General features: G+C 43.2%; 1 protein-coding gene across 2 annotated transcripts in view; it reads right to left on the bottom strand.

Moving 5' to 3' along the window:
* The window catches only part of EIF2AK2 (eukaryotic translation initiation factor 2 alpha kinase 2), a 35,817-nt gene extending 10,788 nt beyond the window's left edge, over positions 1-25,029 (bottom strand). The window contains exons 1-12 of one of the 2 annotated variants that reach the window (XM_045809072.2): positions 24,882-25,029; positions 19,562-19,693; positions 19,068-19,188; positions 17,186-17,343; positions 15,295-15,421; positions 14,418-14,497; positions 14,164-14,257; positions 12,107-12,141; positions 10,823-10,885; positions 9,100-9,222; positions 5,469-5,588; positions 3,705-3,885 (exon numbers count right to left, since the gene is read on the bottom strand). In XM_045809072.2, the coding sequence (XP_045665028.1) occupies positions 3,705-3,885; positions 5,469-5,588; positions 9,100-9,222; positions 10,823-10,885; positions 12,107-12,141; positions 14,164-14,257; positions 14,418-14,497; positions 15,295-15,421; positions 17,186-17,343; positions 19,068-19,188; positions 19,562-19,680 (1,221 nt within the window). In that variant the 5' untranslated portion in view covers positions 19,681-19,693; positions 24,882-25,029. Of the gene's footprint in view, positions 1-3,704; positions 3,886-5,468; positions 5,589-9,099; positions 9,223-10,822; positions 10,886-12,106; positions 12,142-14,163; positions 14,258-14,417; positions 14,498-15,294; positions 15,422-17,185; positions 17,344-19,067; positions 19,189-19,561; positions 19,694-24,562; positions 24,796-24,881 lie in introns of those variants that run through there. The other variant, XM_045809073.2, reaches the window with a different exon arrangement.
* Between the last annotated feature and the right edge of the window lie 979 nt (positions 25,030-26,008).

Raw genomic sequence — 26,008 nt, 5'->3', positions numbered from 1 at the left:
ACAGAAAAAAAAAACCCAATATTTAATTTATAAGTACCAATTTCACAGACCGTTATCACATATCCAAATCATATTTAACAAGGGCTATTTTTCTATCTCCTTATAAGGCATTTACCCTTACACAGGTGGCCCAAAACAGGATATTTAAGATCACAGGTCTTTAAAGTAAGGACTTCGCTGTCAGCAGAGAAGACTTCAGGCATAGCTGACTTCAAATATCTGATCTGAAGAGAAGCTTAGTGGAAGGTGGATTCACTCTGCACAGTACTAGAGGGTAGAAACAACCAAAAGTCTTGCTTTAATATACCCTAATATACTAATAGTCTGGTCCAAAGAATGGGAATTTGAGAGTCCTCATCTCAGGGAGTATTCAAAGTGGGGCTGGACATCGACTTGGTAGAAATGCTGCAGATATGAGTCCAGGATCTGCTGGGGATTGAAGTAGAAGCCCTTCAGATCTCTAAGTCTGAGATTCTCAGAATGAGTCTCTTCTCAATAATGCTGTTAAGATATCCTGTGCAGAATTTCTCCTGGGGATTTCCTTGATGTCAATTTCTCCAGACGCCCTCTGTCCTTGAAGGCAGGCCACATTAACTAGAAGCTGATAACTAGCACTTAAGTATTTCTGCCCATGTACGTAATTCTCTAAGCAGATTGAAAAGGGGGGGGGTACAAAATGGGGAGTGTTCATCCTATTCCACAATTTTGTAGAGGTATTGACCAACATTCTAAAGACCATGAAAACAGGAAGGTTGTTGATAAGGAGATTAATAGTTTGCTATTCCTGGGGCACCTGGCTGGCTCAGTTGGTGGAGTGTGCGAATCTTGATCTCAGGGTGGTGAGTTCAAGCTCCACGTTGGGTGTAGACATCGTTTAAAAATAAAATATTTAAAAATATATATTTTGTCATTCTTGAAAAGACAACTTTGAATACAAGGTTGGGCTTTACCATGCAAACTCTAGAAGGTAAGTAATACTCACGAGAGGGCCTAGCAAAGGAGCTGACAGGAAAGAGACCAAAAAGCCAAGAAGGCTAAAAGAGGAGCTTGCAAGAAGCCAGCCTAAAAAGGCTCATGCAGAAATTAGCAGTTAGATTAGAGCCATTAACAAATAGATTGGAATCTACTGCCAATAATAAAGATGGAAAGCTGCAGATGGGAGTGGGTTGGGTGTAGGGAGAAAACCTACCAACGCAGTATTCGAGTTACCCGGTAGGAATATGTTGGGTTTGCAAGTGCACACAGGTCCCACACACAGGTCTATAACTGACTCTGAGAAACACTGAGGTTGCATTTACGATGCTTCTACATATATAAGCTGCATGAAACTGTCTAGTAGGAATGCCAGATCACTTGTTTATAGGTCATTAAAAAGAAAAACAAAAATAAGGTCACATTTTGTCTAATCGGTTATGCTATGACAAGGCAAAAAAAAAAAAGGTGCAAACTTTATACAGGAGGTACAGGAAAAAGGGCGGAATCGTCAGGCCAAGGCTGACCAAAGAGCCTGGGTCTACAGAGAGAAAGAACCTCCAGAAGCTTCTACTCTAGAAATCTCTATGTCCCTCACCAGTATCTTCATCCAGTTTTTTTTCCTCCATTTTGCTCCATAGTAATATTTTTTTATTTGCTCCATAGTAATTTTTTTATTACTGAGATATAATTGACATGTAAGTTTCAGATGTAGGATGTAAAGATGTGATGGTCTAATTCTTCAGATTCTGACAGAAAGTGGTAAATGCTGGTAGACTTTATACAATAGGGACTTCCTGGGGTAAAGACCATTCTCTGGCAAAAACCACCTACAGCTGGTATTGTGTGAAGCATCCCAGAGAAAGGTGCACGCCTTCAGCTGGCATCTTCTCTCAGGTGGGATAAAGCAGCAACTGTAGCAGTAAAGCTAGAAATGCTAGGAGGCAAGAAGGCTCAGGAGTATCAAAGTCTGATGTTTGAGCAGCTGCAGACATGGTGCGAACACTGTCTGCAAACAGACCCAAGAAAAGAACACCCCGTGACACAGGGCACAGGCAGCGTGGGAGACAGGGATGCTAGGGAAAGGAACAACCAGGCAGCACCTGTCAGCTTCATGGATTCATCCAGAGGGGGGCCTGGGAGTTAATACCCAAATGTCTGCATTTATTTGCAGATTACTTTAAAAGTAATTGTGCTTAATTTTTTATTGAACCAAATATATGAATTATTCCAAAGTGAAGGCATAGCCATTCTAAATGTATTCTTTTGAACATACTTCTTATAACATTCCAACTTTAAAATACACCTTTAAGATATTGTTAAAGAAAGGCGGAACCAGGGGTGCCTGGGTAGCTTAGTCAGTTAAACGTGTGCCTTCAGCTCAGGTCATGATCCCAGGAGCTCCGAGTCAGTCTCCCTGCTCAGTGGGGAATCGGCTTCTCCCTCTCCCACTCTCTCTGCCCCTCCCCTCTGCTCGTGCTTTCTCTCGTGCTCTCTCTCTCTCAAATAAATAAATAAAATCAAGAAAGAAAAGAAAAGAGAAAAGAAAGGAAAGGAAAAGAGAAAAGAGAGGAGAAGAGAAAAAAGGAAAGGAAAGGAAAGGAAAGGAAAGGAAAGAAAAGAAAAGGAAAGAAAAAAGAAAAGAAAAGATGGAACCAGGTGGATTCCAACACAAAGACCTTAAGCCTCCAGCTCCTGGGGGCAGACCAAAGACATACTATCTTTTATGGGCCAATTATTCCTATCTAGGCCCAACAACTCTATACACAGGTGCTTCTTCTTCTCAAGAAACTCTTTTGCTTCATTCCTCATTCCTGGCTACTGTAGATGGGCAGGGTAAGCCAACAGCCAGGATCCCTATAGACGAGGTGCTTCTGCTGGATCCAGAGTGATCAGGAAAGGCTACGTAAAGAAATTGAGACCAAAGAAACAAGCAGACGAGTGTTCCGAGCAAGAAGCGCATGAACAAAGACTCCATGCTAGGATTCCGCATGGCTAGTTTGTGATGGGAGTGGGCAGATTACAGGGAAGAGAGACTAGGAGACACCGTGAAAACCTCTTCTGTCCCTTCTTTCATTTTGATGAGAAAGTAAAATGGGAAAACAGCTCATCTAGACCATGAAAGAAGCTAAGAAGCCAGCAGAAAATAAAAATACAAAGGTATGTTATGTGTTCCAAGATTTGGGTTACTATAGTTTTCCAGTCATGGGGTAGAAATGTCTACTCAAATGCCAAGAAAATTGTAGACTCTGGACTCAGTAGCTGTGATTGCCCTCAAGAGTAGTGACTGAGAAATTAAGAGAACCAGGTCCCCAAAGCCAGTCCCGGGAGTCCCTTCTGCTTCTCAAACAAGCCTGAGTAGCGGCAGAGGCAGGGACAAGCAGCCCATCGGCTGTGCTAGCCACAGTGAAGGTCTGCGCACAAACATTCAGCCTACTCAAGCTACTGGTGTTTGCGACGGGAGTATGACGAGCAGCCAGAGGGCACCGGAAGTGAATGAGCTCCTGCCTATAGGGCTCCTTCCGATTGTCTCGATAAATTCATTTGTCCTGGAGACCTTCTGAGTGGTGCTATGGAAAGGTATTTGGGACAAGTTCAAGATCCATTCTAACTTTAAAGGATCAGATATATTATTTCCTCAAGACTGTCAATCAATTCTAAAACTAGACAAGATAAAATTTAAAATTACTAAATCATATTTATCAAATCCGAATAGTACATTTTCCGTGTACCTTAAGGTCTCTGTGAATTAGCTGTTGGTTGTGTATATACTCCACGCCTGCTGCTATTTGTTCGTATAACTCCAGAGACAAGGGCTTGTCTGGTTTCTTGCCTCTTCTGTTATCAATCCATGCCTCCAATGTCCCTTTATCACAGAATTCCATTTGGATGAGAAGGCACTTAATCTTTGGTCTGGATATAAAATTCGCAGGATGTTACAAGGAGCAATAAAAATAAATTTATAAAAAATAACCTTTCTTTTTAAAATTATACTTTATCTCCGCAAGAATCCCAAAACATGTCTCAAAACAGAAATCTAAATATAATAAATAAACATGCATTGAAATACAATAAATCATTTTTTATTTAAATCATAAGTTCCCAAATGTCCAGAGCTTTATTTGTTAACTTCTTTATGAAGTATGAGCCTGCCTGTTCTTTAACGGTAAGGGATCCTTGATCACCTTTGCTAATCGGAAAAGGAACATTAATACAATGGAATTAAAGAAAACCAAAGTTCATTACTACATAAAATAATTCTGGAATGTTTTAATTTACTATTGACCTACTGAGCATCTGTTTTGTAAAAGCACAGAACAGGAACCTAGAGATAAAACGAGTTAGATACCATCCTTGCTGTCATGTGGGTTACGGTTTAATGAGAGAGAAATACAGGCAAAACAAATAAAAAACAATAATGTAAGGATAGGTTCTCAAAGAGAAGTGCCAATAAATTGTTATGACATACCTGTGAGGACTGATTTTGCTAACCATGCTTTTTATGTTGCTTTCTAAACTAGGTTGGCCTCAATATTAATTTATATTCTTTGAACTTATGTCGGCTAGAAAATAGGAAGAGAAAGCCAAGAATTTGCTGAAAGCTGAAAAAGTCCTGTCTGTATGCTGATGGTCAGTAACTCCTGAAACTAATGATAAAGCTCTCAATTACACCGTGTGGAGCTGGGGCTGGAGTCGGGAGTTGATGAATGAACAGGCCTCCAATGTCCTCAGGATTTCCGTGAGGATGGTCCCAAGAAACACTGGCTGGCTCTCAGAGGGAGATGCCAGGTCTTTAGAACCGTCCAGTCCTTTGTCAGGGGCTTGAGACAAAACATGAGTAACACCAGGTGGGGTACCCACATCACAGCTCGTAGTCTTCAAATTATTTTCACTGCCCACCATTCCACCATAAGTGGTGTGGTTGTATTCAGGAGAGACTCCTTGGGGCGCCTGGCTAGCTCAGTCAGTAGAGCATGTGACTCCTAATCTCAGGGTCGTGAGTTCAAGCCCCAGGGTGGGCATGGAGCCTACTTAAAAAAATTCAAAAATTTTGAAAAGAGAGAGTCCCTCTTGACCTCACCCCATCAACGGGGGCCTCTGAGAAAGACAGGAAAGTGCTGGCCATTGCTTCCAGCTGTAGCGTCTATAACACAATCAAACTTTCTTCACCAAGCTGTATTTAGAGCCCGGCCTGAGGCTGGGGCGTGTGAGCCAGCCTACACGTGGAATAATGGCGACAAAAAGGCTAACCCTGAGATTCTGAAAGTAGCGGAGGACAATTAAAAAAAAAAATTAAGCAAGTTTGGAGCAAGGAATAAGAGCCACAAAAAGATTACTCATTATTTCCTTACCTGGTGACTGGAGACCTAACAGTGTCTCAGTGTTTGTGGTGGTGACGGTAACTGTCACGATGCATGGCCTTAGCTGGTGGCCCACACCTGGTAAGTACCAGTTTCCTCCCTCCTACTAGGGCTACGAGAATTCTTTTTAGTTACCTTGAAGGATTTATGCTGTCCTCAGGATCGTAATCCTCCCCGGCCCAGCAGCTACAGTAGTGAACGATATTTGGGTGACGAAGCGCTGCCAAAGCTTTTACTTCACGCTCTACCTTCTTGCTTTAAAGGAACAGGGAACATAGAAGTGTCATCAAACATCCCCGTAAAAACTACAAGTCCAGTAACAGAAGACAGCTCCGTAGGCTCCCGTAGTCAACGGTCGCCATGGTTCCCACGCCCTGAGTGTTTAAAATGGAAGCCAGGAGCGCGCGAAAGGAAACACCGGACACCACAGAAAAAAAACATGGCTGTTCTCGCTCTCAACATAAGAGAAAAAGCGGTGACTTCATTAATTCCAGATATCAGGCAATTTAAAAGTCATTCGTGGTGGTCTCTGAAATACCAGTCACGCGAGTTTTGGTAGCTAAGTCACACATCATATTTTGTTTAGACTTGTGTTAAAATCACTTTGGATTTCACAAGCAAACCTTATTTGGGCAGCGAGGGTAATTCAGGCAACTTGAAGAACGTAAATCAGAATTTTCAATGTGTAGCAAACATACACAAAGGAGATCATCTACACAGAGAAAGTGAGACTGCACAGCACATGTGGGAGCTTTACAGGGATGTGGAGTCAAGAGCGAAGATAATTCTATGCTATGCGGAATAAATAAATTTGAGATTTCAAGGGTGAGAAAGGGTAAGCAAACATTTTATAATTCCATTTTTTAATCCGAAAAGTCATATACCTATATGACATAAAATTTATAAGAATAAAGGAAGAGAAAGTATCAACAGTCCTAATACAATCAGTTATTATTTTGGGTTGTTTCATATTGTCTTTCTTCTATACATTTTTAGATACTTGTAATTACAGTATATAATTTTTATCTTATTTTTCCACATAACAGGTTATCTTTATCATTTTCCTTGTTACACAATCTATATGACCATCATGTACAAACTTTCTCATGTAAGATTTCAAAAGTACAAAAAGTTAGTGGGCCACTGCCTAGCCATCACCAGATGAAACAGTTATTAACTCCTGGCCAATCTTGTTTCGTCTATGCTCTTACCCACTTCCCCATCTCCCCTGGATTATTCTGAAGCAAATTCCAGCATCATACCATTTCATGTGTAAATATTTTTAGTACATAAGCCTCATTTTTTTAATGACTGCAAAATAGCCATTGAGCAGGGGAGAGAACAAAACATTTAATCACTTCTTCATTGCTGGACATTTGGTTTGTTCTAATTTTTCACTGTTACAAATGACACTGTGATTTACATCTTCTTATATAACTTCTTCCATCATTTGGATAATATCCTTAGAATAGGTTCCCAGACAGGCAACCCATGGGTCATGGTGTATAAATATTCCAAGTATATTCTTTTTTTTTTTTTTTTTAAAGATTTTATTTATTTATTCGACAGAGATAGAGACAGCCAGCGAGAGAGGGAACACAAGCAGGGGGAGTGGGAGAGGAAGAAGCAGGCTCATAGCGGAGGAGCCTGATGTGGGGCTCGATCCCATAACGCCGGGATCACGCCCTGAGCCGAAGGCAGACGCTTTAACCGCTGTGCCACCCAGGCGCCCCTCCAAGTATATTCTTAACTGTGTTACGCCAATTTATGAAACCAATAAAAATGTCCAAGATATTATACCCTTATCATCCTTATTACCATTAAAAAAAATGCTATTGAACGGAAGGAATAATGCTTCATTCCTGTCAAGCAAAACAATGTGGAAAGAGGAGCACCTGAGTGGCTCAGTCAGTTGAGCGTCTGACTCTTGGTTTCAGCTTAAGTCCTGGGATCAAGCCCTATGTCAGGCTCCATGCTCAGCATGGAGTCTGCTTAAGAGTCTCTCTCCCTCTGTGCCTACCCCTGCATGTTCTCTCTTTCTCTCTCTCTCTCAAATAAATAAATAAATCTTAAAAAAAAAAAACAACCCACACACAAAACAATGTGGAAAGAGAAAGTCTTGTTTTGATGCCAGGTGGATACAAAGGTATTTCAACTGCAAGGCATTGTCCATGGGACAGGAAGTAGGTTTGTCTGGCTGAGATGAGGAGTGGCTAGGACTCCACGCCTGCTTCTCCTTTTTTCACGTCATTAGCCCATGTCCCTTTCCCTTCTCTTCCTAGACCTTGAGGGATAGGTCTGCAAGTTACACATAGCACAACTGTCAGAAAACAACAAGCAAGACTGGTGAATTGGTGAGCATGTGATTTAATACCTCCTTACCATGTGCTCTCTTTTCTGAAGGAGTTCTGCTATCCAGTAAGTGGGGGGTGGGAGGAAGTAGGTGCAGATAATACATAAAACGAACATGGGGAGCAATATGTTATGGTGGGAACACAGTGGATTGGTACTCCAGACAACAAGTTCTAAATCTCCACCTTGTGAACTCTACCTCTGAAACTAATAATACACTATCTGTTAAGTAATTGAATTTAAATAAAATTAAATTAAAAAAATAAATCTCCACCTTGTTACCATCGTGGGTAAGTGACCTAAGACGGTTATCAATTTTTTCCTCCCCATACATGCACCCACTCCTCAGATTAAGAGGTAGAGTGTATTTGCCCTTTCCTCGAGTCTGAACTGGCCTTAGTGATTTTGTTTAACCAATATAATGTGAAACTTCCAAGTCTAGGTCAAAGTAGCCTTTCCTGTTCCCTTCTGGGATGACTTGCTCTGTGGACAATCCCTCTTGGAACCCAGCCACTAAGTTGTGAGAAGCCCATGTGACATGAAGAGCCCATGTGGAGGCACTCTGATTAACAACCCCAGCTGAATTTCCAGCCCACAGCCAGCTCGACTGCTAGCCATTTGTAACGGCCATCCCTGGCCAAGCTTTCTGATGACTTCTTTTTTTTTTTAAGATTTTATTTATTTATTTATTTATTTATTTATTTATTTATTTATTTGTGAAAGAGAGAGAGGGAGAGAGAGCACGAGTCGGGGGAGGGGCAGAGGGAGAAGCAGACTCCCCGCTGGAGCAGAGAGCCCCATGTGGGGCTGATCCCATGACCCTGAGATCATGACCTGAGCCAAAGTTAGATGCTCAATTGACGGAGCCATCCAGGCGCACTCCCCCCAAGTTTCTGATGACTTCCAACTACAAATGCATGACAGATCCCACGTAAGGACGGTCCAGATGAGCACCACTCCCAGGACAGTGACAGATAATAACATCTTGTTCTTTTTCAGCCACTACATTTTGGAGTGGCATATTACACAATAATAGACAAACGGGGCAGTTACCAGCTAGCTTTTACCTTTGACAAATCAGTTTGCCTCTTTGGGTCTCACCCTCCTAATCCGTTAAATAAGGAGAGGAGACCAGAACGTCTCAAAGGTCACTGTGAGTTAGATGATTCTATAACTTCAGTTTTCATCAAGACGGGACCAAAAGAATGATCAATGGTCTATCCATTTATTTTACGGAAATAACCACAGTAAAGTGAGGTCATGTCAGAGGAAGCCAAGCTCCCGATGAGAGAGTGACATTTTTAAGGAAGACTAGAAAAAAGTAAATAGTATGCTAATGAAGGAGAGACACAAAAAAAGAATCATGCAGGTTCACAAAACTTCTCATTCGAAGAGACAAACATGTACTACTTACTCTTTATCATATTTAACACGTTTAATAACATAAGTCTTCCCATCAATTTTGTGCTTTGCTTTGAAAACCTGACCGTATCCGCCTGAGCCAATCGGTGTTATTTCTGTAAAATCACTAGCAAACCTGAAAAGAGAAATGCCACTGTTATTCTGAGTTCAGTGGTCACTGCCCACCCCACCCCCCCCCGACCCGCCCAACCCCTCCCCTTCCCCTTCACGTCACCGCACAACAGACTATATAACAAACATGGCTCTCCCCTTCTGTATGAGAAGAGTCCACGCCACAGAAACTCTTGAATCCCAAAGACTTTGTTTCTCCCGCTCCCGCTCCCAACATAACAAATCACGCTGGCGATGACACTCCACTTCTGGCTGTACAAAAGCCATGATAAGACTCCGATCTCAAGTATAAAACTTCAGAAGCAGCATATTCAGTTCCCCAGCTGCCACCAAGCTGTCATGAGAGACACGAGCATGTTCTCCGAGCCTGCCTACGTTTGTAACTACCTGGTCTCCCCCTCTCTCCCGCCTCACGTTCCATCATTAAGCCCTGCCAACTGTTCTCCCCAAACACGTCACTGGTGTGTGCCCACTTTCCCCATCCCCAACATCTTCACACCCGTCCACGCTCCCGTCAGCCTCCCGCAGAACCCGGCTAGCTGGGACACTCCACTTCCTCTCCCTCCTTTGCTCCAATCCATGAGCCACACAGCAAGCAGGGTGAAAAACTCTGAGCATGTCTCTCTGTGCCTAAACTCTCCAATAGCCCAGAAAGTCCTTAGATGGCCTACGAGAGTCTCGTGCTTCCCTCCCCAGCTTGTCCCACGGCACCACGCCCTTGCTCAACGCACTCCAAGCACACGGCCTCTGCCCCTTGAACACTCACATACCGTTCCTACCTTCACTTTCCCACACGCTCTGCTTTGGCGAAGTCACAGACCCCACCTCCCTATGCTAACTCATCCTCCAGGCGTCCTCACATGGGCGACCCCAGAGAAAGCCTTGCCTCATCCCTCACACTAACCCCAAGGGTCCTATTTCTGTTTCTTACCATGTCATTGCTTTCCCTTCAGACCTCTGACCATAGATTATAATTACAGATTTTTCATGTAATATCATCCCCACAAAACTCGGCGAGGGCCGACGCTGTTTCTAGTAGTTCCCCCTATAAATCCAATGCCCAGCACAGTGCCAGGTATCTATGAGGTACTTTCAAATGTTTGTTGATTCTTTGTTTTTTTTTTTAAACTTGTATTCAATGTCCTCCTGTTGCAAATAGGCTTCACATTTGTTTTAGATATTTTGTTCAAACCCAAACCATAATCTACCACAAGAGGAACCTTTTTTCAACGTGAAATCTGGAATGGAGCTGGAAAATGGAAAACAGATTCAAGTGGATCTATTCGAATTCCTTCAGTGGTCTTTAAAAAAAAAAAATCACGGTGTGTAGAAATATTTACCTTCAATATTAAAAACTTCCATGTGTGTCAGAAAAACTCCCATAAGTATCACACAGATCTACATTTACCACATTCCATGTGGATTCATCTAAACATTACTTTTCCAAGACATAATGATCTTTTGGGGGTCTGTACTTAAAAAAATAAACTGTTCAGGAAGAAACAGAATTTAACCTGGCTGATGTACAACAGTCCCTTCAGAAGCTTTTGTCAAATGAGCAAACATACCTTTAAACAGATTATGTTTACATGTTTCCCTCTTACCTGACTTCCACAGTGTACTTGTTTTCTTTGGTCACAGGAGAGTTAAAAGTAGGGGCCAAACTTCTAAAATTTAAGAGAAGAATATAAAACTCAAATAAAACTCAAATAAAATAGAACATTATGTCATGCACTAGTTTTTTTTAAATATTTTGAGTCACGTATTAGAATTGCAGGGTAGAAAGTGTTAACCTTTCTTTACAAAACAATATACTGAGAGTTCTCCTCTGCCCACTAATAATTTTTCATTCCTTCCCTGATTCCTTTTTTTTTTTTTTTGCCTTAACACAATGTTGGTGTGCCACCAGCCTCTCCTTTCTTCCCTACATTCTCAAAACCAAAGGAAATCGATCCTTGCACCGTCATTCTAGTCTTTGTACTTTATTCCTGGCTGGCGGTGAGCCATGTGCTATTGGAAGTTCAAACCCCACTGAAAACGAAACATATTCAAATTGCTATCTTCCCCCTAAGCCCTCAAGTCTTAAACTTCCTTAACCCCATTAGTGCCCGTGATTCCTGTCTGCATCTCCTCCACATGAACCCATCTTCAAATCCTTTCTCCTTTGCCTCTCCTTCACCCAGTTATTGGAACTCTATTCCCTCAAATCTTTCCGTACAGTCTGTCTCGCAAATTCTCCTCATCCCTCTTCACTACCATGATAACCACGGCTGACAGCCAGACCACCTTACACATACACCTTTCTTCTCTCCACCCAAACACCCACATCGGGAACATTCTTCCCTGGCACATCTCCTACTGTTCAGAATATATTGGTGGCCCATAATGTCTTCTACTGCCATCTCGCCCTCACTGATGACTTATAGTTTTGTCCTTGTTTTTCTCTTCCGTTCAAGAAACCAATCCGCCATCATTTATATTAACATTTGATCTTTTGCTTTTCTTACACAAGTCATTATGCCATCTGTACCCTACCTGCCTGTCTGCAAAATAATGCACTTTTCTGGAAGTGCCTCTCCAAGTTCACTTCTGTCAACCTCGTCCAAAATAACACCCTCAACCACGGACTCTAGTGATACCCCCACGGGCCTTTCATCTACAATGCAGTGTGTACATACATTCAAAGACTTCTCAACACACGTCAAATCATTTGTTTAAAGATTTCAAGCTTTTTGGGGTCCTGAACTATGCTTTCTACTTCGGAAATTCCATTCAAAGAAGGGTATATAGTACTCTACAAACACTGAAGACCTAGTAAATTAGGTTAACACCCTAAGTCTGAAACAAAACTTCATTTCCAAAAACGTGCACTGCACAATGATACTCACCTTTTTACCCTCTTTTCACTACTTCTGACATTGCTCTGTAATAAAAGAAAATGAAAAACAGTTTCAGATGATTAAATCAGTTATCTTGCTTTATCTTGTTCTTCTTCCTCCTGTACTTCTAGATGGTTCTGTGACATTTTTTGGTCCATTAGATGAACAGCCTCATCAACTTGTGAACTCTCATCAAGCCCTGCTTCTCAGTTTACTCGGCTAGATCAATGTTCTCATCTGTTATAGCAAACAGACAGATAGGGCAGGCAGGACAGAAAAGCAATCAGGGCAAGTTCAGTGGAAGCCAACCACGGACTCCCTGCAGACCTCCTGGGCCAGTGGGTCTCAACAAGAAGGCGTGCATCCCAGCCCTCCACAGAGCTAAAGCCACAGACGGAGCTCAGGGATCCAGTCTAAAATAATTCCCCAAGTGTTTCTTATCTGGTTACCAGTTAAAAATGGCAATGCAAAAAAAAAAAAAAAAAAAAAGAAGAAGAAGAAGAAAAAGAAGAAGAAAAATGGCAATGCTAATAATTTCATTTTTAGCACAAATTATTAATTTAATTTTAATATTTAGCAAAAAAGAGGAATCTTCACTATATCTCAAAAATTAATTTCACATAGCTCTTCTTTATTCATATTCACCTTTATTCTGGTAGGTTTTGTAGTTTTACCAATTTGAATATGTTGAGACAGAGCGGGGAGCATCAAACTAAGTTTTTGAGCTCATACCCCTTCCCACTGTGTGATGACTACAGTATATTAATTTAGCCATTCTGTTAATGGACAATGTTTCTCAAGCTGCTTCCAGTTACAAATAAAGTTGCAAGAACAAGCTTACATATGTTTCTCTGTACATACACAGGAGTGCTTCTCTAGTAGACATCCCCAGCAACGGAACTGCTTGAAGGCACGGCATGTACACCCTCCACTTCGCTACGTCTTGCCAAACTGTTCTCCGCCATGGTTGTACCAACTTATTCTTCCACCCGCAGCAGGTAATCGGAACACAGCTGTGCCGATGCTTAGTATTTTGCCAGACGCAAATTTTGCCACAGTGATGGGTTTAAAAAGGCACCTAACTGTTTTGATTTGCATTTTCCCTATTACTACGCAGTAAAGTATCTTTTCGTATTTTTGTTGCCTATTTGGGTATCTCTTCTCTGAATTGTCTGTTCAGATCTTCTCTACATTTTTCTGAGGTGCTTTTCTTTTTCTTATCAATTTGTTTATAGTTCGTTATAAATACAGCACTTATGTAACACTAATTGTCACCATAAAAATCATCTGATTTCTAAGTTTAGTTCGGATTTTTTTAAAAACAGGAGTAGACTAAATATTAATGGATATATTTTTTAAAGATTTTATTTATTTATATGACAGAGATAGAGACAGCCAGCGAGAGAGGGAACACAAGCAGGGGGAGTGGGAGAGGAAGAAGCAGGCTCACAGCAGAAGAGCCCGATGCGGGGCTCGATCCCAGATCGCCGGGATCACGCCCTGAGCCGAAGGCAGACGCCTAACCGCTGTGCCACCCAGGCGCCCCATATTAATGGATATTTTAAGTAGCATCCTATTGGTAGAAGATAAGCAAGATCATAGTAATATAGGAAAACATGAAGGTGAACAGGGAGAGGAAGATGGGAGTGAATAGTGGAAGAATTTCGCATGTGAGGAACGGGGGTTAATAAAGAAAGGAGAAAGCCAAAATGCTGCCACATACTAACATGAAATAAGAGTGCATGAGATAGGGGCGCCTGGGTGGCACAGCGGTTAATCGTCTGCCTTCGGCTCAGGGCGTGATCCCGGTGTTACGGGATCGAGTCCCACATCAGGCTCTTCCGCTATGAGCCTGCTTCTTCCTCTCCCACTCCCCCTGCTTGTGTTCCCTCTCTCGCTGGCTGTCTCCCTTTGTCGAATAAATAAATAAAATCTTTAAAAAAAAAAAAAAAAAGAGTGCATGAGATAAAAGTAGAAAAATTATGGTTGAGTACTGGAGACACTTTTTAAATGAGGAAACACAACGGAGAAGAAGATTATCAGGCAGCAAGACGCTAATACTATACCAGAGGAGATGAAGAATTGTTTACGCTGTTGCTGTTACAATTTCCTTCTGGTGCATTTGGTGAGATATCATTTTCAAGAGGTGATCTAGAAGCACTAGAAGAAAAGGAGATAATCATTAGCTTGTGAATTCTGCCTATTTTTTGTTGATCAGAATTTCTTTCTCTAAATTCTCCTTAAACATTTTCATAAAAATGTGCTCTCTCAGGCAGCAATCTGAATTTGTTAACGATCACAGTTGTTTGTCCACACTTACAATATGCTTTTCACCAAAGTGTTGTTTCCAGAGTCGCTAGGCGAAGATGCCCAAGAATCATTTGATACTGAGTCATCTTTCTGAAAGAAAGAGCACCCCTTAGGAGTTTTAAGAGCAATTACATTACTTCTCCATACTGGCTCAGTCTGTGTGTGCTAACTATCACATTTATTTATGGATGCTTGATCTGGATTTTAAAAAAAACCCTGGGGGGGGCGCCTGGATGGCACAGCGGTTAAGCGTCTGCCTTCGGCTCAGGGCGTGATCCTGGCATTATGGGATCGAGCCCCACATCAGGCTCCTCCGCTAGGAGCCTGCTTCTTCCTCTCCCACTCCCCCTGCTTGTGTTCCCTCTCTCACTGGCTGTCTCTGTCTCTGTTGAATAAATAAATAAAATCTTTAAAAAAATAAAATAAAATAAAAAAATAAAAAAAACCCTGGGGGCGCCTGGGTGGCTCAGTCGGTGAAGCGTCTGCCTTCGGCTCAGGTCATGATCCCGGAGTCCTGAGATCGCGTCCCACATCGGGCTCCCTGCTCAGCAGGGAGTCTGCTTCTCCCTCTCCCCCTCTTTCTGCCCCTCCCCCTCTCATACTGTCTCCTCTCTCTCTCTCTCTCTCTCTCTCTTTCTCTAAATCTTTCCTTCTCAAATAAATAAAATCTTAAAACAGCAACAACAACAACCCCGAGGTGCCAACAGAACTTTGCTCTCCGGGCCTTATGGCCCCATGGCTGGTGGCTCACTGCTGAAACACAGAAGGGAGGAATCCTTTATGCTATGTGATGGGCTGTCTGGGCATCACCTAAACGCAGTCTTTCCTCAAATCAACTCCACAAAGAACCTTACAATTTTACAGTTACACCCAAAGGCAGTACGTACCATTGAGTTTTTCTCTGACTGTATCTGATCATATGCAAATTTAGCGGCCATCTGTTTGGCGTCTTGTTTTGTGGCACCTCCGCCAACCGCGTACTCTTTCTGCCCAATTTTGCATCGATAATAAAATCTAGGAGAAATGACAGAGAATATTTACACAAATACCAAAAAGCAGTAAACCTAACGTAGGATTTGGAAGCAAACACAGATGAACAAAGACCTTAATATAACACTCATTTATGGGTAGGTCTGCAGTTTGTATCGTGTAGAATATAGATCTTTGATAAGACGCTGACCAATTTGCCGGAATAACCAGGATTGGCTGAGGCCTCAGCTTGCATTTTTTTCAGGCAACTTCTCTTTCTGCTTCTCTGAAAGATCTGGTGATAAAGGAACTCAGCAGTGATTTTTTAAAAAATCCTCAAAGGTCAAAAATATGGAGGTAGAGAAGGAAGAGAGAGATCCGGTGAATTTTTCAGAGACGCTCAAATGGAAAGAAAAAGCCTGTGTAGGGAAAGTAGGACTTCTACAGGAGAAACAGTAAGGTCACAGTGTTTTGTGCGAAATGGGCAAATCAGAGATTTCGTTCTAACTTCAGCATTTTCTGCCCCCTGTTCATGTGCCCCCAAACCTAAGGAAATCCCCACAGTGCAAGAGCCCCATGAAGTCCACACCCTCTTCATATTAGATGTAAGAACATTTGTGGTGAGGCAAGGATCCTTGAACAATTATATGAGTGGAAAAGCAATGGACATGGTAAGTATCAGGGAGTTACTATGCATTAATTCAAAATTATCCCCGTATTATTTGCCAGGGAGGCAAATACACCCAACCAGATGACTCTTCCCTGCCCTGAAGGCAGAATTAGACGGAGTGACCGGGTGGTTTCTATGGCTCCTATTCTTCCAGGCACCCCTAAGGAGATTTCTCTCTTTTAGGCAACTCATCTCTATTAGAGTGCTTAATCCCAAGGAACCAAACAGGTGAGCTCCGAAAAAATAAAACAGCCCCCTCCTTTACTGAGGTCAACTCACACAATTCACTTTGGACTCTTTCATGCCAATGAATACGCTTCTGTTTTCCTCTTCCTGGCTCTGGCCTAAAAGCCATCAGAGTTAGAAAGTCCATAACTGAGTCAATTCAGACGACGGTATCCTGATGTGGTTATTTGGACTACTTGCCATTTAGATTTCTCTCTCTCTCTCTCATTAAACGGGTTGGTTATAGCCAACAAACAATCTCCTTCAGGTTCATTTGCTTTCTGCTTTTCCCAGTTCCTATCCATTCTTTATCCTCACTTCCAAAGTCTTGGCAACTCTGAAGCTCTACTTGGTCCCACCCTCCGTAGTCCCTTTAAATCCGGGTGTCCTCACAAACTATGGCTAAAACCCATTTCTTTTAAGGCCTGGTATTTGTCTAGAGATTGACACCATTTAACTGAATTTGAAGGACAAGCACCTAGATAAATGGCTCTCTAATCTGACGATGGTGAAAAGAGAGTCATTTTACCTATACGTGTGGTCCAGCCATTGTCATACAGCCACTCCCACTGTGACCTCTGGGAGGGAAACATCTCCACAAACCCCCACCCCCCAGCAGGGGCACCCCATTCTCTCTGAGGTCTCCTGCAGACTCAACCATCCAGATATACCTCAGAAATAAAGGATTCCCCAGATTTGATCCATTATGGTATATGGGTCCCAAGTCGGCAGCCATTAAGCATTTTCATATTTTAATCACGAAGATGACCAATTATGTGTAAGTCATATAAAACCTTTCATGCAAAGGGTCCCAAAAAGAAGGACAAATATCTCTGGAAAATGAGACAAGAAAACAAGCCCATTCTATTGCTTAGATACAATGAAAGAGAAGGAAAAGCTGAACTACATCTCACCTTTCTGGCCCATATTCTTTCAATTCACATCGTTCATAATTTACGGAGAGTTTTTCCTTCTGGGCAAGCCTATTCAAACGGCCTATGAAGTTCTCAGTGGACCCTACTCCGACTCCTTCTGAAGCATCCGTTGTTGGCACTGATAAAGGACTAACTGCCTATGAAGAAAAAAAATCTTGTTTAATACAGATGAAAACAAAGATTTAACCATTTTATTTCCTCTAATAAAATTACTAAATGAATAATTTGAAAGACAACTCAGATTTATGTATTGCCCTGGTCTACCACCTTGAGTAAAAGTCTAAGTATACATCTTTTTCTACCAGAAAAAATCCACAAGAAAAAAATGTTAACAATAGGAAAGGAACCACCTATTTTCTTTTTATAGTTTCCTACGGAAAAACAAAATAGTCAACTTTCTTGTTTATCCATGCAAAATACTAGAACACTGCCTAGCTCGCTTTACCCTTTGTAAATCTCAAAAAACAAGATACCCAGTATTGAAGTAAAGCTATATCCCGGATCACACTTTGTTGGGAAAGAGGAATACAATAGCACCATTCGTTCCACTCTTATCAGTACCTTTTTCCTAATCTGACAAAAGCTTGTCGCAAGTTTTTCTATGTTATTTATCTTGTCAAAGAACTAACTTTCGGCTTTATTGGCCTTCTTTATTATTTCTTGGTTTTCTTTTACATTAATGTCTGGCCTTGTTACTATTTTGTTTCTTCTGCTTTTTCGGGGAAAGGTATCCTATTGTTCTTTTCCTAACTTCTTGATTTGATTTTCTGGCTCATTAATAATTTGTGAGTTTGCAATTTTGCCCGAATTACTTTTCCCAACTTGGGTTACAAGGGTGACATCATCGAGGAAGATTGTTCAGGAAAGTATCTTGAAAGTGAATGTTTTCAAAATTTTCAAATTATCTAAGAAACGATCCTCTTTGGTCCCACATGTCAACGATTTCTTGTCTCATTTTACTGCCAGTTTCTGCTATCCCGTGGTTTGAAACGATGCTATGAACAGCATGATTTTTTTGTTTCATTTTTACCTTTTAAATAATTTCCTTTTTCTGCCGGGATGCTTATAGGGTTTTTCCATCATCCCTAGAGCTTAGGACTTTCTCAGTGATCAATGTTATTGGCAGCTCTGTATTTTCCTGTCTCTGTTGAGTTGTCTCCATCTGCATCAAGGTTTACCTTTATTTCAGAAACACTTTCAACTGGAATCTCTTCAGATAGCTTTCTCTGTACTCTTCACTCTGTTCTCAGCCTCCAGGATACCAATTCCACGGATGTTCGCTCTCCATCACCTGTCCTGCTCATCTGTTGTCCTCCCCACGGTCCTTCCATCCCTGTCCTTTGTCCTTCCTCCCCACAGTCCTTCCATTCCTCAGTCGGGTGGAGGGACGCTTGCCAGAACCTGTCAGCTCATTTCTCGCTGTTTCCTTTCCCATTGGCTCCACTTCAGAGGAGGTCTCTACTGCTGGCTCTCTAAATAGGTACTGGCAGGCTTTGCCCACCACTCCTAGATGAACCTCTGACTCAGGGCTCTACAGAAATGGAGATGGAGGAAAAAGACTGAACTCCTGAAAGGAAAAGAACCTGCGAATGGCTTTACTCTGTATGTGGGTGTTTTTTCACAGAGTAAAGTTAAAAAGGGCATTTACTGGAGCGCCCGGATGGCTCAGTTGGTTGTGTCTGCCTTCAGCTTCGGTCATGATCCCAGGGTCCTGGGATCGGCCCGCACCAGGCTCCCCGCTGAGCAGGGTGTCTGCTTCTCCCTCTCCCTCTGCTGTTCCCCCCCCCCCCGCTTGTGCTCTCTCTGTCAAATAAATAAATAAAATCTTAAAAAAAAAAAAAAAGAAAAGGAATTTACTCACCTTGCTTTCTTCATTAAGTTTTTCAAGAGCTAGTTTGGCTGCAGCATTTTTGGCCTCCTTCTTTGATTTACCCTCAGCTTCTGAATATTTTCTCTCATTTATGGTAACTTGAAATGTAAACCTGATTACAAAGACAATATTCACAAAATGCTATAAAATTCATGCATTGACTAAGGACAAGTATTCCAATCACACTGCCTCCTGTGACTACCTTGAAGGTTTTAACTCATTCAATATAGAATTTAAGCGGTCACCGTCAAACAGCAAAACAGCACATCATCTTCGCTCTAGAGCTAAATTATTGACTTCAAAATTGTGCCATTCTTCCAGTTCCTATCTCATAGAGATACACCTTTAAAAAAAAAATCCATTGGGGGTGCCTGGCTGGCTCAGTCAATAGAACATGCAATTCTTGATCTCGGGGTTGTAAGTTCGAGCCCCACATTGGGTAGAGAGATAACTTTAAAAAGATCTTTAAAATAATAGCGATTTACTTTAAGTTATGCGCAGGTCCTTCTTTAGACAGTTCATAATACTTAAGTACCAAACTGTGCTTCTGACAGTACGTATTAAGTTCTTCTATAGAAAAGCTTGGTGGACGCTCACTGGCCATTTCTTCTAGTAACCTAGAACAGAAGAGGTGTTTGAAAAAAGTGACACAGAGCACATCTAACCTGATTTTCCCAATCCGGGGTAGGAGACAAAACAGGATAAAAAGAATCTTCTTTATAAGACTCATCCGAGCCCCACATAAATCCAGAGAAAACTTTCTTACAAAATCTTTTTCTCTCAGGATCTGCACACCAAGCTGATTTCTCCAAAACGTTCTACTTTCAAAACTCAACTGGCCAAAAAAGGAAAGGGGTCTTTCTCTTCCACTCTGCTCCCTGCTTCCAGTGAGGGTCAAGAATAGGTTTATCCCTGCTTGAGCTATACGGGTAGAATCAGAATTCTTCATGTTGAGAAGGAAAAGGTTGAGAGTACGTATGTAAAGTGAAGTTTATGAAATCATTAAAGATTTCACTATACAGAAATAGATTCCCTTATGAAATCCCAAAAATCTTCCCTTTAAAATTTGCATTAGTCAATTATAGGTAAATGCACCTGGGTAAATTATGACCCCAGTTGATGGGTCTCATTAGACTAAGAGAGTAGCAATGATTTAAGTCACAATGAAAATCTAAAAAACATAGAATCTGAAGAGAGGAGCCAAAATTATAAAACTCTTAGAAGAAAACAGAAGGGTAAATCTTCAGAATCGTGGATTTGGCAAAGGAATCTTTGCGATGACAGCAAAAGCACAAGCCACAAGCAGCAAAAGAAAACAGATAGATTGGGCTTCGTCAAAAGTAAAAACGGGGGCGCCTGGGTGACTCAGTTGGTTAAGCGTCTGCCTTCAGGTCAGGTCATGATCCCAGCACCCTGGGATCTCTGCACTCTCTCTCTCTCAAATAAATAAATAAATAAATAAATAAATATATATATATATATATTTTTTTTTTAAAAAGTAAAAGCATTTGTGTCACACAAGACACTACGAAGAGAATGAAAATCTACAGAATGGGATATCTATAATTCATATATCTGATAAGAGTCCAGTATCCTGAATATATAAAGAACTTTTACAACTCAACAACAAATAGACAACCCAATTAAAAAATTGGCAAAGGACCTGAACAGACATTTCTTCTAAATATTTCAGTGCCCCAGGGCCCTGTCCTTAGATCTCCTCTCTGCTCTACTAACACTCACCACCCTCGTGACTGCCTGTAGACTTATGGCTTTAAATTCCAACTATACAATGATGGTTATCAAAAGAACACCTCTACCCCTGACCATTTCCTGACTCTAACTGCTTCTGTCCAATAGGCTGCCTCCTTGAAATGCTCTTGACTCTACCCCTTCCACTGCCTTCGCCTGGTCAACTCCTATTCCCTATAGCTCTCAGCTCAGATGTCACTTCCCAAACACCCTCGAAGAGGTCCTGGTTCAATGCTCCACAACAGCTCTTGTCCCCTTTCCTGCAATTGCTTATATAACTGACTGTCTTCCAAAAGAGACCATGAGCTACAAGAGGAAAGGGGCCAGGCTGTTACGATAGGGGCTCCGTAATCAATGAACGCATACCAAAATATCTGCAGAGCTCGCCAACCTGCATGACTTGTCACCTCTTTTCTCTTTCCTGTGAATGCAATATCTGCACCCTCTCTCCACCAGGCAACTCCCACCCACCTGTAAGGCTCGCACATCTTCTTTGATGTTGGAGGGGTAGCCAGTCCTCCCCCAAGGGCCCACCACGCCACCTTGCCCAGCTCCCATAACAGCCCAGTCAGTGAGCAATTTGGGAAGCAGGTTCTATGTCTCCCTCACTTGGTATCACCAATACCCAGTGGCAAGTAGTAGATGCCAAACACTTGCATGGTGTATAGGAAAATGAAAAAATTTTCATTAAAATGAGATACTCTACTTGAAACCCCCTCATCTTCTCCCTTCTCTTCATCTGCTGTTTTCCGTGCATCCTTTCTTCATTTATTCAATAAATGCTTAGCAAGTGCCAGGCACTATTCTGACAATGAGGATACAGATGTGGACAAGACAAATTCATACCCAACCTGCATTCCAGAGGGAAGACAGAAAATGACCATGCACAGAAACAGGTAACAGTACAGGACAATATGATGACCAGAGGGCCGGAAGTGCTATAATGAAATTAAAAGGGGTGTGGCCTACAGGGCGAGTTGGTAGGTGAGGGCAGAGATAAGGGGGAGGCGGTTTTAGACACAGTGGTCACGAAAGACCTTTCTTAGGAGGCAATTTTAAATGAAGACTGAATGATGAGAAAGTCTATCATATCAAGATATGGGGGAAGAGTATCTCAGGAACCAGCATGGCCTTTGAAGGGAAAACAAAAAGATCAAGGCGGCTGCTGCACAGTGAGTGAGGAAGAAAGAGTAGGAAAGGAGTCAGAGAGGTCAGCACCACGCACACAGACCTTGTAGGTCATGGTTGGAACCGGTGGATGGTTTTCCAATTGCAACAGGAAGTTACTGGACATTCTCTAAGTAGAGGGGGGATGTGATTGGATTTATGCTTTAAATGATTACTCTGATACTATGTAAAGAACAGGGTCTGGGGACAGGGACAGGTATGGGCAGCGGAGCATGAGCAGAAGCAAGGAGACCAAGCAGAGGCTGCTGTCGTGGTTTGAGTGAGCCATGGTGGCGGCTGGAAGCACGGTGCTGGGTGTTCCTAGAGTCTGAGCAAAGGCGAAGCTGTCACGTTACTCCTTAGTGTCCTGGAGACAGTCAAGCTTTAGAGGCCACACCGATCTGGGCTACACCCTCTCTGAAACTTTCATTTGTGACCTGAAGACAGGAATAAAAACACCTGATTCAGAGGCTGCTGTGGGGAATAAATCAGATGAAAAGCATCCAGCAGAGACCCCCACATCATTAACCCTCAATACAGGGTACTCCTGGTCTGCAACTCCAAAATCCAAAAAGCACTAAACACTGAGGTTCGTTTTGTTTTCACTTGTTTTGTTTTCGATAGGTTTGTCGCCCCCTGTCTAGACCTGAGCGGACATGAATTATTTATAGTCTTTGTGATACTTTGTTGTCCACGTATACATTTCACTACAAAAATTGTTTTATTATAGAGTGCTGCCCCCAAATCCTGAGAGCATTCTATAATAGACAGGATTTATGCTGCCTTACCTTTCTAAAGTCCAAAACTCCCTGAATACCGGAACATGCCTGGCCCAAGGGTTTTGATAAGGATTTGTGAAGTACCATTATTTTTAGGAACCAGTGTCATTTACTTTGGTTACAACCATGAGACCATACATCACACTGGGAGGGGATCACAGAAATCAGAATAGCAGTTGCGGAAGAGCCCTTAGCAATTATAACCTGAAGTTCTATCAACTGCATTAAATCCTCATCACTTTTAATGTTAAGTAACTGCCAATCATCAAAGTGACAAGCCAGTTCGAATTTAAGTGAAATATATGTGCGAACTAAGAAAGTGCTGAATTAACATGTTTGAAAAAGTACTTCCAACTCTGGAAAAAAGAAACAGCACTTTTCAACTATTGTCAATAAATCTTGTTTTCATTCTACCTTATCATTTTCCTAAAGGAAATCTCCAGCAAAAATCACTAACAGGCGTTATGTGTCCATCTTACTCCTGAGCCCATCATCCTCATCTTACTTTGTGCCTCTGTCCCTCTTAGCAGACTACCAGCTCCCTGTACACCCAGCCCATTCCAGGTCTTGCACAATGCTTGGCCTACAACATGCATTCAACTAGTATCTGATTGTTCAATGAATGAACTACGGGTCCAGGGTTATGGATTTTCAGGTTCAACGAAGCAAAATGGAGAAGAGCATAATCTGTCCCAAATTCTAAGCTCCTCAGTGACAGCAGAGTTTATCTTTTACCTCTCCTTTGGGAGCTATTTTGAGTACTAAAGAAATCACAGGCAATAGGAAGTCTCATTATTCTCTAATTCAAAAGAGAATTTAGGAATTACCATTCATTAAACAGATATTTAATGAGAAGCTATTACTACTAGGTACTGGGGTGGTACCAGTGCCCAAAACCCTGGTCTTGGGAACTTACTAGCAGACGAACACAGATAAATCCATAAAACTACGTCACTGGTTGATAACTACTATATTGAAAACTGAAGCAGAGTAAGGGGGAACAGTCAGGGAAGGGTGGGGTTTCTTTTACATAGCTGGTTGTTCAGAGAAGGCTGCTGTGATGAGATGCCATTGCCAAGAAGTACAGGGTAAAGCAGGAGAATGATCCTTGCCGGAATCTGGGGGAAGAGCTTTCCAGGAAGGGGAAACAGGCATGCAAAGGCCCAGAGGCAGGCATGTGCTTGCCAAAGCAGTGAGGCCTGTCTGGTCGCAGTGGAGAGAGCAAGGGGCCTTGTCTGTGCGATATACTTTTTTTTTTTTAAGATTTATTTATTTATTTGAGAGAGAAAGAGAGAGAGCGTGCACGAGCGAGCTGGGGGGAGGGGCAGAGGGAGAGCGAGAATCTCAAGCAGGCTCCCTGCAGAACACGGAGCCCTAGGGGGAGGGAGGCAGGGAGGCTCCAGATGGCTGGGGGCTGTGCTCCATCTCACGATCCCCAGATCATGACCTGAGCAGAAATCAAGAGTCCGTGGCTTAACCGAGCCACCCAGGCGCCCCCACGGACGGAATTCTCATGAGATGATGAGCTACCGGGATGATCCGAGCAGAGGAGTGTCCTGTTCTGACTGAAAGGACCCCTTCGGCAGCTGCAGTATTGAGAAAAGATATGGGGGACAGGGTGGTACGGAGCCGGGTGGGGGTGAGGGATGGGGTGCGGTGGGCTAAGCCCAGGCAGTTGGGAAACAACTGCAACTGTGTAGGCAGGAGATTTTTAGCCAGGGCCTATTTAGCCGATCTATGGGAAATCCAGGCCTCCCTATTTCCCATCTGTCATACTTGCCAACTTACCTGTTTCCTGCTAGATCCCCTGCCACCCCACCACCCCGGCACTCCGGCCGGGGAAATTCGTTACTTGCTCTTACAGAAATTCTTCGCGGGGAAAAAAAAAATGGCTATCGGTCCCCAGCGCGCTGCGTGATCGTTTCCCGGGCTCCGGGAAGGCCCCGCACCCCGGCGGCGGGCCTCGGACAGCGCTCCCGCGCGGCCGGGCCACGGCTCATCAGCGTCCAGGTCCGGGCTGGGACGCGCCCTTCGCCGCGCCCGCGCCGCCCCCCGCCCCGCACCGCGGAGCCCCCTGCGCTCCCCGGACTTCCGGAGCCCCGCTCACCCCGCACCGCCGCCGCCGCCGACTGCCGACCGCCTGCAGGATACCCGCCGCTCACTCTCGCTTTCGTTTTCCCCGCGGGCTCCGCCTTCCGCGGCGGCCGCCCGACCCCCTCCCGCTCCGCGATCGCAGGAAGCGGGAGCCCTCCTCCGAGCCCGCGCCGGGCGCGCTGGCACCCACGTGGCGCCCCTTGGCCGCGAGGCGCGCAAGGACCCCACTGCAGCACCCCCTTCCTACCCCCCACCCCGGCTCCCGCGTCAGTGTCTGCCCTGCCCCCGTGCGAGAGAAGGGTCAGCAGGGAGGAAGGGAGCACACGGCGGTCCCCCGGCCCCGGCAGTCGGCCAAGGCGGACATTATCCGCTCCATTTCACGATCAAAGAAACTGAGTAAATTAACTCGCCCAGAGCCCTGCTGCTGGTAAGTGGCAAAGCCGGGATTCAACTCAAGGTCAGGCCCGTAAAAAGTGCTCCGTCCCCTCTTCACCTGGCTACCTCCTCACCTTTACAAGGCTGGGGGATGAAAAGCCCTAGGGACACAGCCTTCCTTCAGTCAGTTTCCGCCCATCCATCCATTCATTCAACAGGTACTTGCCAGCGCCATTCTAAGCACCAGCCAGTCCAGCAGTTAGGAGAGCCACCTGCTCCCTGTGGGACCGCGAGGAGTTTCCTACCAAAGCCCCACTAAGTAGTCCTCGATTTATAAGAAACAGACACTGTGATTGAGGACTGCTGAAGACTTAAAACAATACTGACAGTAGGTGCCATTACTATACCTATTTAACAGATGAGAAAACTGAGGTCTGAGGCACAGAGAAGTAACACAGTCAGAAAACACGAGAACTAGGATTAGAACCCGAAGTCTGTACCCTCAGCATCTTAGCTAGAGTGAGGGAGTGAGGTGGTGCCAAGACGGACCTCGGATATACATTCAGTATTTGGCATTGGCTCTAGGAATCCCCCTGGAATTTCAGGGTATCAATGGCTAAACACTATATTTTCTTTATAGCTCATGTCCTAGGCATGATTTAAATTCCACAAATGTGGAAGTACTGGTGGAAGGTTTGTAAGGTAGATAGGAGGCAGAGCCACCTTTCCGGGGAATTTCCAGATGACAAAAAGCTCCAGCAATGG

The sequence above is a fragment of the Ursus americanus genome, chromosome 7 (genome assembly GCF_024610735.1).
Source record: "Ursus americanus isolate L20-20 chromosome 7, mUrsAme1.1.p, whole genome shotgun sequence".
Taxonomy (NCBI): Eukaryota; Metazoa; Chordata; class Mammalia; order Carnivora; family Ursidae; genus Ursus; species Ursus americanus.
The sequence above is the reverse complement of the archived record's forward strand: the minus strand, read 5'-3'. Positions and strand labels throughout refer to the sequence as shown.